This window comes from Symphodus melops, assembly GCF_947650265.1.
Source record: "Symphodus melops genome assembly, chromosome: 19".
Lineage (NCBI taxonomy): Eukaryota > Metazoa > Chordata > Actinopteri > Labriformes > Labridae > Symphodus > Symphodus melops.
The window spans coordinates 21,114,870-21,130,234 of record NC_136709.1 but is presented as its reverse complement, the minus strand read 5'-3'; the positions used below and the strand labels follow the sequence as shown (position 1 = coordinate 21,130,234).

General features: G+C 43.9%; 1 protein-coding gene across 1 annotated transcript in view; it reads right to left on the bottom strand.

Moving 5' to 3' along the window:
* Positions 1–151: 151 nt before the first annotated feature.
* slc4a11 (solute carrier family 4 member 11) overlaps positions 152–15,365 on the bottom strand; it is a 73,569-nt gene continuing 58,355 nt past the window's right edge. The window contains exons 14-20 of the mRNA XM_079369289.1: positions 12,830–13,058; positions 12,300–12,406; positions 10,475–10,640; positions 9,021–9,194; positions 6,966–7,161; positions 5,008–5,177; positions 152–3,845 (exon numbers count right to left, since the gene is read on the bottom strand). Coding sequence (XP_079225415.1) covers positions 3,779–3,845; positions 5,008–5,177; positions 6,966–7,161; positions 9,021–9,194; positions 10,475–10,640; positions 12,300–12,406; positions 12,830–13,058 — 1,109 coding nt within the window. The 3' untranslated portion in view covers positions 152–3,778. The remainder of the gene's footprint in view (positions 3,846–5,007; positions 5,178–6,965; positions 7,162–9,020; positions 9,195–10,474; positions 10,641–12,299; positions 12,407–12,829; positions 13,059–15,365) is intronic.

The following is a 15,365-nucleotide window of genomic DNA, read 5'->3' as shown; positions in this document are numbered from 1 at the left end:
AACTTCAGATTTAGACTGAAACGAGGGGGTTGGTCTTGGGGTAACTTCTGAGCGGGAACAGGAAGTCAAACTGAAACATAGACGTGTGTGAGCGTCAGGAGGGTTTGCTGTGGTTCAACATGTCTGACAGGAAACTCAATCAACACAAATATTTACATCACTACTACTTTTATTTGGCAAACAGCTTGAGATAGTCTCTCTTTTTCAGTGTACAGTATATATATATACTATAATAAACCAACACATTCTGCTTGATATCCATTTTTTTCTCATTTTTACATATTACAGCTTACAAATATAGCTGATCTTTTAGACAAAATTACAGATTCTGTTTGACACCTAAATAATTATGCTATATAAAAATCCACACATCTTTACATTCATGAATAGAAAAAGTCGGCTATATGAAACCAGGGAAAGAAAAAGAGAGAGAGAGAAAACAAAACACCACAGTATACGCAATTTTTTTAAACGAATTCAATTAGGAAGGGGGATGGGAGAGGGGGGGGGGGTCAAGGTTTCACAAACGGAGTCATTAAGTGTCGCTATCTCTGAATCGATCCTCTGAGAGAAGTTTGCTGCTAGTCCAACGTGAGCACAGAGCAGATATCGAGGAACAACAACTATACTGTCACATAAGAAGAAGAAGAATGGTTCAATCTCTGTACTCGCTGCAAAATGAGAAACTGATGCCTTGCCATGGATTATAATGGAGAGTTGAAGGAAACTAAAGGTCGCTTTGCAAACTGTACATATTACTTCATATACCTCATGATCTCTCTGCTCTGTCACTAGTGCTGTCTTTAAGCCTCGCTCCAAGGATTATGCAAACGACCCTCTTCATGCTTCGCTATCTCGGCATGACACACATCGGCTTAAACTGGACATCTGTCCTCATACCTGTAAGACAAAGTTGGAACAAGACCGCGTGAGGGAGCTGCCATTTGGATTTTGGGGGGGGGGGGGGCAACTGAAGCGGGATCAGATGCAGCAGGTCAGTGGGACTGCCTCCTGGCTGGCAGACGAAGCCGTATTTGGGCGACTTAAAGTTGAGTGCTTTGGTGGCGTGAGGATGAGCTGTGGGAAATAGAGCTGGCCTGTTCTGGTTCGGCTCGCTGGGAACCCCGAATCTCCCCCCAGAGAAGTTCTCTTTTTGTACACGGTATTGCTGAATATTGAGCGTTGCATTTTGCTTGTGTGTGTGCGTGTAGGATACATGACCATTGGCATCACATTGTATTAAAAAACCCAGATGAGTCATGCTTTGAGCAAACAACGGCCAAGAAAGGTTTCTTTTTTTTGTCCAGTAGATAACAAGATCATCTCTCCAGACGTCTGGATTATTATTCATATTATTATTATTACATGACAACGTTTGCAAGCATCGATCTAATCATAACATCGAAATAGAAAACAAGACCAGATTATTCTAAAACTCAGATTTGAACACGTGTTCACAAAGTCCAACTAAAAACAAAGGGATGCATTCTGGTAGGATCCAGAGCCCACTCAGGGTTCTTCTTCTTTTCTTTTTTTATAACCCTTCACATGACGTTCGTCTTTCTCCCTCAGCTATGTGTGTGTGTGTGTGTGTGTGTGTGTGCGTGTGTGTGTGTGTGCGCGTGTGTGAGAGAGAGAGAGAGATAGAGTGACATGGAGCTGGAGGGGACTTTGACATGTAAACACGGAGATGTGAGACGAAGCACTCAGAAACACAACAATCAGTAAAGTGTGGGACATAAAGGAGCAACACACACACACACACACACACACACACACACACACACACACACACACACACACAGAGCTATATGTCTGGTTCCAGGTCAGGGGAAACATGTACACATGATCACTTTCAAGATAAAACGCTCCTGGTGATAAATAAATATTCTATCAATTCAAGCTAAAATACTTTGTGTATATTGCCTTAATATATTCAGATCTAGTTTCCTTTGATGTTTTGGTTTGTGCTGTCGCTCTAAATCACTTCTTATATATATTTATATTTATATATATATATGTGTGTGTGTGTGTCTTTATATATTTCTGTGGAATGTGTTCTCTGTTGAGCTGTAAAAAATGAGGTTTGACTGAAGAGCCGGCAGGAAGCTGCACCGAGACCAATCAGGAATGTGCAACACACACACACACACGTAAACACACACACACACGTAAACACACACACACACACGTAAACACACACACACACGTAAACACACACACACGTAAACACACACACGGCAACATGTAAACAAACACTCTCGCTCACACACTCTCTCTCTCTCTCTCGCTCACACACACTCTTTTGCTCACACAAACTCTCTCTCTCGCTCACACACACGCTTTCGCTCACACACACACTCTCTCTCTCGCTCACACAAACTCTCTCTCTCGCTCACACACACTCACTCACACACTCTCTCTCTCTCGCTCACACACACTCACTCACACACTCTCGCTCACACACACTCTCCCTCTCGCTCACACACACTCTCTCTCACTCACACACACACACTCTCGCTTACACACACACACACACACACTCGCTCTCATACACACTCTCTCTCTCACTCACACACACTCTCTCGCTCACACACACTCTCTCTCACTCACACACACTCTCGCTTACACACACACACACACACACTCGCTCTCATACACACTCTCTCTCTCACTCACACACACTCTCTCGCTCACACACACTCTCTCTCACTCACACACACTCTCGCTTAGACACACACACACACACTCGCTCTCATACACACTCTCTCTCTCTCTCACTCACACACACACTCTCTCTCTCACACACACACACTCACTCTCACACACACTCTCTCTCTCTCTCTCTCTCGCTCACACACACACTCTCTCTCTCTCACACACACACACACACACACACACCTTCTCTTGAATGAACACTGACTTGAGCTGGAATGATTTTCAAAGTAAACGTGTGTTAAGTGTCCTTCATAGAAAAAGGGGACGTCACATCTAAGAGGGGGCGGGAATGTGAAAGGTTCAACACTGCACCATGACAGAAATATCAAAGAGTGTCTCTGCTGCCGCCTCGATGCAGCGCTCCTCCTCCTCCTCGGAGAAGTCCTCAGGATCGCATCAACACAGTGTAAGTATGTGGAAGGGACCCGGGTGACAGCGTGAGTGCGAAGTGTCAAGAAGGAGATATTGTTCATACTTACATTGTGCCGTTACACCTGCTAAACTCTACTGGCAGCATTTTTCTTACGTACTTACACAGCACTAGTGAGTACTTGAAGCACCTACCCGTTAGCTTAACACACAGATGAAACACACTGTAGTCAAATGTTAGCTTAAAATGTGAAGGTGTGAGAGGAGAACATGGAGGTATATGGCACTGAACAATCTGACGGGGTCAAACGGAGGTGAAACAGGAAGTTCTGGTCGGTCCTGTTTTTTTTTTTTTGTTTTTTTTTCCCCCCTCGGAGTGATGCCGTCTGTCTGTGTCCCTGGAAAACATCTCCCCTCATCTCTCCTCCTCACCCGACTTCCCACATCATTTCCAGTGCTTCACCTGTAACAATGTTCTCATCGGATACAAAAATCAAAACAGTCGCTATTTCTTCGTCCTTCCTTCTCTTTTTTTTTGTTTGTTTTTTTTGTTGTTGCTTACGTACAGTTTTGCATTGAAAAATATGTCGTCATCGTCGTGGTTTTTTTGAACTCCTCGTTTCTTTTCTCCTTAAACTCTGGACGTCTCTTGTGTGTGTGTGTTTCCAGAACGTGCGGTCTCCATCTGTCGCTACATGTGTTGGGCATCCATTATGTCCAAGTATTTGGCCTCAATGATATGAGGAAGCACGTTGTTCCTGCACACACAGAGCAGAGAGAGAGAGAGAGAGACAGTGAGGAAAACACCCACAGGTCAGATCCTATCAGGACAGCTTCATCACTTCCTGCTTCGTCTTAACTGTAAACAAATCAACACGTGCGGTTGAGATATGTCGACGCCCACACATGGAGTCACCCCTGTGAGCTACGTTATAATCCTGTAGGGCCTTCTCTGTCTCAGCTGGTCCTGCTGCAGCCACCTCAGCTCACCCCTGTGTGCGTTCATGTTTTCATCCATATTTGATTTTTACACTTCACTCATCAACATTTAGAATCAGTAGCTTTTTGTGTGGCCTCCTTCTTTTGTTTTTTTTCCAGCCTCGAGCCAGGTGGTAACAGTGTTTCAGAAAACTCGGCGTGTGCGTCGAAGATGCGAGCGAGTCGTCTCAGAAGTCGAGAGTCGACTGACGGAGTCTCAGGAGCACGGCGTCATTTTTTATTGCTGCTGTCAGTGCACACAGCGTGCAGTACGCAGACAGATGTTTGCAGCTGTAACACATTCAAACCCCCTTATAGACTTTTATTATATCGTGGCGGCTTCAGATGGTGAAGTGCTGCAGAGTGTGTGACTCGTACGTATCAAAAGTCCAGATATGTTTGTAGACTTATAAAACAAAAAAAAGTTTGATGATGTGGCTCCCCCGTCAGGGAATCGAACCCCGGTCTTCCATGTGACGGACGGAGACAACGTCCACTACACAAATCCACTTCTTCTCTGCCTTAATTTACAATCTTAAGCCGCTACAACATAAATCAACAGAAAATGTTTCAAAGTCACTCCCCCTCTTTGTCTCGCCTCCCACCACCCCAAGTGCACGAGTAAAACAAAAACAGTAAACAACACCCACTGCTAATTACTGGAAACATATCAAACCCATATAAAGAGAAAAATACAACAAATAACAACAAAGGTTAAAAAAAACACATTTTGGCTCCTACAAACATTTAAAGAAAATCAGGAAGTGTCTGCAGCATCATCCAACCACAGAGAGAGAGAGAGAGAGAGAGCAAGAGAGAGACAGAGAGAGACAGAGAGAGGATCAAGACGTGCGTTCACATGGAGGCAGATTCAGGTCAGACGCAGCACGCGTGACCTTTGACCCCCCCTCTGATGTCACCCACTCATTGTTTTTGTCGTACCTGATTGGAATCAGCATGATCATGAGCAGAGGGAAGATCATCTTCATGTACGGTATCGGGTACATGCCAAAGGTACACAGCACCAGCAGCTGCATCATCTGCAGGAAGGTGAAGTAGTGGATCTTTCTCTGGGGCACTTTGCGGATGTAGTGGGTAGGCGGGTAAGACGTCTGTGGGGAGGTGAGAGGAGGATCAAGACAGATTAAAACACAATCCAGCCCCAGGTTTATTTCTCCTCTCTGTCCTCGGGTGTCCTGCGCGGTCGGAGAAATGACGCAGCCCACACATCTTTCACAAGTGCACTGCAGGCTTTTAAGATCATAAATAACATGCAGCTTTTAATGGCTGCAGAACAATATGTGTATTTATAAAACAAGGGGTCTCCTGTGTGAAGAGGAAGCTGCGGATATTATTTTACACCTGCACTCCATTCGATTCTAAAATAGACCTGTCTCTCCGGTCTAAGTGGAGCTGCCACGAAAAACAAACTAATCTCCCGCAGCTGATCGGGTGTCAGGTATGAAGCTGATAAAAAACAATTTCACAATCTCGGTTAGCGTCTGCAATCGCTTATGAAACATGACTTATCTGGAGCGTGCAGAAACAAAGCGTTGACAAATCCCCTCCTCGCTCAGCTGAAACCTGCACGGATGCATCATCAGAGAGAAAGAACCTGAGCGTGGCGTGAGACTGAAGCTGTGACTTTAACACTGTCTGGGTTTGTGATACGACATTTAAAAGAAGAAACACATGGAGTGATTCATGCACGGGTTATCACAGGCTTTATTTCAGCTTTTTCTACATTAGAATAAAATGTGAATAAAATGTAAATCTGGATGTTTCTGTTCAATGTGGCTTATAAAGTCACCGTCATTACATATTTTTTAAAATAAAAACACGAGACATACTCCTGCTGGACTAAATAAAAAAAAAACGTTTATCAGAGGTGATTTCCGGCTTTCTCAACCTTTGGGTCCCGACCTCACTTGGGGTCGCCTGGAATTATAGGAATATTTCACGCTTACATGCTGCAGCCACAGGCTAACTGTGAGCAGCAGGTTTGCTTTCTTCTTCCTCTGTCCTCAATAATCGACATGGAAAATCCTCAATGTGCTCTGAGATAAAACTAATTTATACTTTATTCGTATCAATTGAAATGTGGTTTGAACACACACACACAGGCTGAAACACACACTCATGCACAAACAGGAACCTTGTCACATACATGAATGGAGTTAGGGGGCTGCCCACAGCCGGTTCAGTGCCTTGCCGAAGGGCACCTCGACAGTGCTCAGAAGTGGACTAGCACTTCTCCAGCTACCAGATATTGCATCTTGGTCTCTGCCAGAACTTGAACCGGCAACCCTCTGAGTCCCAACCCAAGGCCCTACAGACTGAGCTGCTGCCGCCATAAACACAGTGATGTTCACCAGCAACAGACTTGGATATCTGGGATTGTCAAGAGTCAAAGTTGGGTCACGAGCCTAAAAGTTGGGCAACCACTGTGTTAGTAAAAGTTTTTTAAGCAGTTACCGCTTTCTGCCATTTGATGGCGCCAGAGTGTGGAGTATCAGGCTACAGCCGGGAGGAAAATGGCTTGTGTCTTATTTCCAGCAGGAAGGTTAAATCGGACACGCAGGAGGGGGACATGTGTGTGTTTTGCACACACGTGTTATGAATTGACACTATACAAATAAAAATGGATATTTTTGAGTTTTTAGTTTAATCAGTCGGTGTTTGAGTGGAAAGATGATTGAGTGTCAGATCCCCAACATTAGAATAATACTGCTCATTTATTGGCTGATCTGTCTTAATACTCTAAACTCCGCCCACCTGGTTCCCTGAGGGGTTTAAGACAAACAAAAAAAATAATTATGAAGTATTATTCGACTCGAGTCTGGTCCTCCAGCAGCCAGTCAACCGTTTGATCTGCACATCGGATTGATCTGATTTCTCACCTGCTCCTTGAGGAGGAGAGCCATGCGGTCGCACATCTGGTTCCCGTCGATGGAGGTGAGGGCGATGTAGAGGAAGAGGCCGTACAGGACCGGTTTGGGGATCCACTGCAGCGGGAGGGGCAGCAGCAGAACCGACACGCCGATGAAGATGTTGGCAGTCAGAGACGTCAGCCGGGTCTCCTTCACCTGGACGATACTGAGGACACACACACACACACACACACACACACACACACACGGTTACTGGATGCCTCACAATAGTTTCACACAATGGGACAGACAACATTTTCTGCAGGATTTTCTTATCAGTGTTCCGGCACATTTTCCATTTGAAAGATTATCAATTTAAAAGAGTCGAGAGGGAAATATATTTATTTCTAATATTGGACTGCAGTGAACACGTTATTTCCTGATTTCCCCGCAGACAGTGTTTAAGATTGTTTGATAAATCTTAATAGAGATTGAACATTACAGTCTATATGACTCTATTCCGACACACTGAAAAATTTCCTTGTCTTCTTTGATTAAATATTTCCCAATTTAAAGGTCACACATTATGCAGAATGTTCCTCTAACATGTGTCTCCAGTCTGTCTACAAACCCCCCAATGATGAGAAAAGTCCATCCTCTCCGTCTTCTGCCTGCTCCACTTTTCAGAAAATCTATGCTCAAACAGGCCGTTTCCCTTCATGACATCACAAAGGGCAGTAGCCCCTCCCCCAGGTGGGTGACACTCCCACAGCTAGGTGTTTGTTCTGCCCTCTGAGTCTGCCTTCTCACCGTAAACAATAGGACATGGAGCCAGAAAGCAGCGAGTACACCAGAGAGGGGGCGTGGTCAGACACAGCTCATTTACATATTGCCCCAACAACTGTGTATGTTGTGTCGAAGAAGACTTTGCCGAGGTTTAGTTTGGACAGCCGACATCCTACCATTTATACGTCTGTATGAAAATATGGATCAGCAGAACAGATCTCCTTTCAGAAAACTGGAATCCACAGAAATGTAATCATTGATCTTTGGGGTTAGATTTGGTTTTCTCGTGGTTATGTTTTTCCCTTGTTTAATAAAAACAATAAAATAACAACATAAATATGTAGCTCCATAAAAAATGTATTGACTAATGTTCCTATTCGTCCTTTTGAACTCTTATACATAGTTTATAGTTCCATGTTTGAAGACTTCAAAGTTGAAATCAAAAGATTTTCCATCTAAACTTTTGAACTCTCCGTCCCCTTCGGGCTCACGCTCTGCAGCTTCGGTGGATTCTTCTTAAAAGCAGCTCAGAATTCATCTCTTTCATGGTGTGTTGATTTTATTTATTTATAATCATGTTGTTTTCAGTCATCTTACCATCTGTAAGATATCTACTGACTGAAATGATCAATGATGAGGTTAGAACACAGAAAGCTTTACAGACCCATGCAGAGCTGGCTAAACACTGAAGCTACAGTGTCCACCACATGGTGACCTGTGTGAGAGAGGAGGGGGCGGAGCCAGACGGCTCTCTGTGATGATTAGAGTTTAGACTGCAGTACCAATTTTAAACACTAGGGGTCAAAGTAACATGTTGCTCCTTTAATAGATTTTCTAGTAAGGAAGCTAAAATACTTTTTAAATGCTGAAAAATTAAATAACCTCGTCTGCAAATGTTCATAAAATAATTAGATTAGTAAATTAAATTTCCAGACCTCTGACTTGCACATTTTTCTACTTCCAGTATCTCTAATCAGATCTCCTCCTCTCGCCTATAGAAGACGTCCCCTCTGCCCTTCTTATCACACTTGATTACTACAGAAGTCCTAAATAACTGCTAACTATAGCGTTTGCAAGAATCTAAGTGGAAGGATTAATGAACCTAATCCTCTCATCTCTTAAAAACTCCATCACCTCTTCCACCCGGAGAGAAAACGGTTAATTACATAGTAATCATGCAATCAGGGAGGCGCGGTATACAGTAGCCTGCAAAACAAAATTACAGCCGCTGCACGCTCTGAAGACGACCTTTAATTGAGCGCCTGATTAGCGGCGGCGATGAAAAGACGGGTTACTCACGTCTCATAGAGGTGCCCCCCCTCCACGCGCTGCTCCACGAACGCCAGCTGGCGCACATGCAGGGTGGAGTGGGGGAAGGCGGCGTGCATCCAGGGCAACCCCAGCACCGACATCAGTATGTTAATGAGCCCGGAGAGCATCAGGTCCCAGTGATACGCCGTGCCCTTCAGCAACCTGCGGAGCAACACGACTGTTACACTCTGCAAGCCGAGGAGCCAACAACAACAACACACACACACGCTTCAATCAGGTCCTCAAAATGGTGACATGGTGATTTCTGCTCAAATCAAAGGTTACAGAATCTGCTATGTGACGACTCTGTGCCAAACACGGACAAAAGATGAAGCAAGCTATTTTTAATACCTACATGGAGTTAGAGATGCAAAAAGTACATTTGCATTCAGGACTATTTAGAGTGAGCACACACACACACACACACACACACACACACACACACAAAGGGCAACATGCTCCTAAGGTAAGCACTGGCCTTCAACACAACCTGAATGAAGTCACTCTTGTGTTTCACTGTTTCGTCTTGTTCAACATGCACGTGCGTGTTCGTGCAAAAACCCCCCCAACGTTCTCAATACGTGAATCAATATGTCACTGCTGATGACATCACAACCCGAGCGTGACATCGCGGTGAGTTCACAGAAAAAGAAAGACGGCGAGCTTTGTGACATTTTTCTGCTCTCTTTAGTGAGGGATCACTGCTGAGCACCTTCCCTGCCTGTGCAGCCCGGGCCTCCAGGGAGGGCGGAGTGTGTGTGTGTGTGTGTGTGTGTGTGTGTGTGTGTGATGCTCGAGGTTCATCCTTAGTGCTGCTCGATTATGGCTTAAATCATAATCACGATTGTTTTTGATTGGTATTAAACGACACTCTAACACTCTGAAGACTTTGAAAAACAAGCGTTAAAAGAAGAATGGAGGATTCATCGCCGCCCCTCGCCAACCGTCTGGAGACGACGTTTTGTTGCATGCTGGGTTTTTAACCTCAGCGTAGAGGACACTGAGCTTAGCCACAGATTTTGTTTTGTTTCCATTTTACTTCAAATGCAGATTCGCTCAAAAAGAGTTGGAATCCTGTCGCTATAGATTTCCACTGTAGGACTTGAAAATGGCTGATGGCTCGCTGCTGGTCCGTCTGATGCAAATCTAGCAGAACGGGGTAAGAGATCAACATTGTGTTTTGGCTCTGAGGCTTCTTAAGAGCTCCCTGACTCTGACTGTTTGACTCAGATGTCAAGTTTCTGGCTCAGTTCCTCCTCCCTCCCTGTCAGACTGGTGAATATCTGGTCTCAGCAGATCCCAGGGAGGGATGACTGGATCCCTCAAGGTCTTTTTGAAGAGTCACAGGAAGAGTTTGAGTCAGTTGAAGATGAAATATGCATCACCCTCAAATATCATTTCCCTTCATCCTGTTTTAATCGTTGATTCTTCGCCTTCTCTACCTGTTCTCTGGAGCGTTGGTCAGTGAGACGACGATGTTCTGGTCGATGAAGATGAGGAGGGCGAGGAGGAAGCCGAGACCCATGGCGCTGAGAACGTTCATTGCCGACAGACGCTCAAACGGAGCCACGTTGAAGACTGGCCGGTTGTGAACTTTAAAAACTGGAACTAAGAAAGAGAGAGAGAGAAATAATCACAACGGGAGCTGGAAGAAAAGTTAACCAGTGATTTAAATCCTACAAGGCAGAAATACTCGATGTTGTAAGTCCCGCCCCTTTTTTTTCATTTGTATTGGTCAGTGAGGAAGAAGTTCATCAACGGGCGTGGTGCCGTTACAAACGCTGAACTTCTTTCAACTGAGAGGGTCAGGGTAACGCAGCTGAAGCCTGCATAAAACGGACCCAAATCACCATGGCAACAAAGGAGCGACAGGTCGGACCGGGATGTGTCTCGAGCACATCGACAATCCAACATGAAGTCTTCTACAATCGAACAGTGTTTTTAATGATCACGCAGCGATCTGTCCTGTGATTAAAGGGGACCGAGGTGGAACAATGAGAACAAGCTGTCATTGTAAAAAGTCCCTGTCATGTTCTCCGTGTCTTCTCCGATCCAAGCACACATAGAACAGATCCTTACAAACATAATCATTATTTTAAGTGCTGAGTCATTTTTTTAAACACTAACAGTCGGTCTCTGAGAGTGTCTGCACTCTTTTTCAAACGCCGGATATATCTACCCCCTGAAATGCTGCTGAATTAAGTGCGGTTGGTTAAATTTAGGAAGGAGTGACAATACGATAATGGCTCTATTATCTTATGACTTATTGTCCCGGGAGGTAAAAGAACAGAAAATTGGCCGGGCACTTAAATTTGAATTCACTGGAGGGCTTTTTGGCGCTGGTCTCTGTGTGTTTGTGAGTCGACCCGTGAAGAACAGCTGCGGGCTTGGCGAGAATAAATGGAGATTCAGAATGTTGTGAGACAATAGAGAATAAAAAACGGGAATCTCCAACGTGTTCGCACGGCGTCCTGAATAAGAAGCATAAAAGACAATATGGGCACCGCATTAGGGCGGCTTCGAAACAATCCCACAAACCTGCCTTACAGGTGAAAATTAAAGTACTGTAAAATAAAATAAAAAAATACAGCTGACCAACAACTAGAAAAACCTTTAATCAGAATCTCTTATTTTCATATTTAATGTTCAGACAAACGTTGTGCTTCCATTCTGAAGTACAGATTTGTTTTTTTGTTTTCCATCAAATGTGACTCAACCTGCGACTTTGTCTCACAAACATCCCGACCTCATACAAGTTAACCAGACAAGACATCCCTGTTTTAGAGAAGAACGAAGACACACTGGAGCCCAGAGTGCTCAGACACCAAGACGAGACTGAGACCAAGACGAGACCAAGACCATCAATATGAAATAAATCACCATCTTGTGTGAAAAAGACTTTTTTGGGAAAAAAAAACTTCAATTTCTTTCAAATCACAAACTATGTTGGCGAGCCGTGTCCACCAATATGGCCACTGATTGATCGTCCTTCCCCTCGGATGGTCCAAAATGTGAAAAGTCCATATTTGGGCATGACTTAGTTTAAAGAGCGATGTTTAAATCAAATCTAACGTTGCCTCTCATAATACATACAATCAGGCTTATCGCTCATTTATTAAACGCTGCTGTCTGGTGTCTTTATCAGGCCTGAAAAAAGTTGCTCTGGTTGCCGAGCCGATTGTTAAAAAAGGCAATTAGACGTTGCTGTCATAGTATGCATGAAGAATTCTTATTGCACTCTTTGTTGATGCAACAAATGATACTGACGCTCGATGTCGCTGAAAAGGTAGGAGCCGATGAAGGAGAACAGGAGCACTGAGATCGGCAGGGCGCAGTCCGACAGCACCTCCCTCACTTTGGCATGCAGAAACGGACTGGAGAGAGAGACAGAGAGAGAGAGAGACAGACAGAGAGAGAGAGAGAGAGACAGAGACATATAATAGAGGAATACAATTACAGTGGACAGGACAAGGACAATGGCTGCAATCCTGACACTGCTTAAGTACCTTGGTCTGCCTTCTGCTTACACAATCGAATCCGGCTTTGAGGTTGATTTGATTACCCGGAGCAATCAGAAGTAGAATATTAATGCTTATTGAATAACAGGCTGGAACAGAAAGAGGAGCTTTGTGAAAGCCCGTCTGGGGAAAGTTCCTGCGAGCTCCGTCATTCCTGACAATCCCTGGAGTCAAGGCCGTACTCGGCAAGTATTCATCCGAGCCGCGAGTGCTCCCGTCCAAACACAATTTAAAGCTCCCCTGTGATTTATCTCAGCAGTGCTGCAGTGCTGCACCTACCTCCTTTTGAACTGGTAGAGGGTGTAGCCCATCCATAACGTGCCGAGCATCAGCAGGAGGCAGAGGACGGGTCTTTCTCGAGTGCAGTGGATGAACGATTCAGGGATAGCGTTGATTGCTAACGCGGCCGCCGTTTCACTCCTGTTTCCCCTGAACACGTCTCCGCCTTGAGTGAAGTTCTCCACGCTGCTGTTAGTCGGCGGCATGGCGGGGTAGTACATGTGAAAGACTGAAATCACAAACACAGCGTTCAGTTTAGCCGAGAACAAAAACGGAACCAACACCTGCAGGAACGCAGCCACACTAAATATGTAAATAAATATTTGATGGATCGCATCACATTTTCACCTGCTGGTTAACAATGATGGTGTTGTTAAGTTGTCTGGATTACTTATTCCATACGCACTGCGCTCAGGGGGTCACAATGTCAGAATTTCACGCTGCAGGTAAACGTGACCTGAACCCGATGTGATCTTTTTAATGACCGTGTGAACGGGCCGTTTCTACGTTGTGCTTGACCGGTTGAAGCCGCTGAAGACCGGCATATCAAATGTTTATTTCACCAAATATGGTCATTTGTGGCTTCTTCAAACAAAGACAGGAAACAGCAAACCAAAAGACGACATCACAGTGGTTATGTTCATTTCTTCTGTCTTTGAGGCTTACAGCTAGCATAGCTCTGGTGTCCTATTAATAAGTCAGAAAAGCTGCATTAAGTGAATTACATTGAATGACAGTTAAGACCATGATTGGTCTCATTGGAAAAAAAATGCAACTAATCGTTTGTGCAGCAACAAGAAAGAGGAACAAAATGTTCTTTGTTTTTTTCTCTGTGCAGGGAAAGGCAGTAAAAAGTGAAAACTCAGATATAATGTTGGATTGATAAAGATGGTTGACGAGGACGTTAAAGCCTGCAGGGAGAGCTGAAGGAGATCATCAAAGTGAGATACACTCCAGCTAAAACCTGATCAACTGGATCATAAACTACTTGAGATACGGAGCACGACTTCTTCTTCCTGCTTTTGGATGTTTGTCTGAAACATGGTTCATGTCAAATTTGTTCAAAGTCATCATAACGGGCGTGAGTGACGATGTCTCTGCACACGTGTGTGAGGTTTGTGTGCAGCATCGTCAAATATAGGATTAAAGGTCAGGTTGTTTAACTCTTACAAAAAAATCACTTTTCCAACAACTTCGCTCTCAAGACGCTCTCAAGTTCAAGACGACCATGAACAATAATCTAACATGTGCATCTCTGTATATGACAGTACAGACACAATTTATGAGCGTTGAGTTATGAGTCTCAACGTGTGTTTTTAACATGTTTAAGATCACCTGTGTTTATGTATATATTTGTTTGCTTTACAACAATCTGTTTCTTTAAAGGTCACACATAATGCAAAATCCTCTCCACATGTGTCTCTAGTCTGTCTACACCTGCCTGCTCCACACATCAGAAAATGTGTGCTCAAACAGGCCGTTTGGAGATTTTCCCTTTATGACATCACAAAGGGCAGTGTAAGTGTATGTTTTCCATGCCGATGTAGCCTTTATCGATGTGAACACTTTGTATAAGCATCATGACAAACTTTTTGACAAACTCATTTTGGAAAGTTCGTGTAACAACCTGCATGCAAAGTTACGCAGGAGACAAGAAGCAATCCCACAATGTATTCACTCATGTTACCGGAAAATATTTTGGGAAGGAAAACGTCGGGAGAATAGCGTCGGTTAATATTATGGTAATGGCATATGAGCTCGGAGCGTATTCTGCAAATGTCTTCTAAAAATTGAACTACAGCAGCAGCAATCTCTGAAACAGGACAACATCCCATTCCACATAAATGATGTTCTGCTATTGTGGATTCGTGTTTTTTTTTTTTTTTTGGGGAAATTAAATAGTGGAAAATGTTTATGATACACAGAGATGAGGTGCTGTAAAGGCAGGGTTGGTGTGCTGTGGCTGCAGGATGTGGATTGATTAAGTCAGAACAAAGTCTCTCTCTGCCACCAGCTCAGCTGACACACTCAACTCTGAATCAAATTGTTTTTCTGTCTCCCCGACTGGAAATGATCTGAGTCTTATTCTTGGTCAGATGAAATGCTCGTATTTAAGTGGTTTGACCTCGAGAATGGGGGGGGACTGCTCTTCTCATATCGGTTAAATTGTTCGCGTCTTGGTTGTCTGAGAATTCTTTTATCATCATTTATGGTCTTTTTTTTTTTTGAGTCATTTGTGAAAACCCGAAAAAGTGGATAAAAAAAAAAAAAAAAAAAAAGTATGGTTAGTTCAATAACAAGGACGAGAGTTTGAAGTATCCGTCTGAATGATGGTACTCAAGAAGAACAAGACATTTTTAAATTGAATGATGATCAGTTGAAGAGACCTGATGACAGTCAACAAAGGACACTTCAGTTGAGGGACGCCAACTTAACAACCGTGCTGCCCAATTTCATCCAAATCTTTGAAACTTAAAAACATTCGATTCTTTGGAGGGTTTTAATGCAGATTTCTTTTCCCAAGGTGATTTGCTCA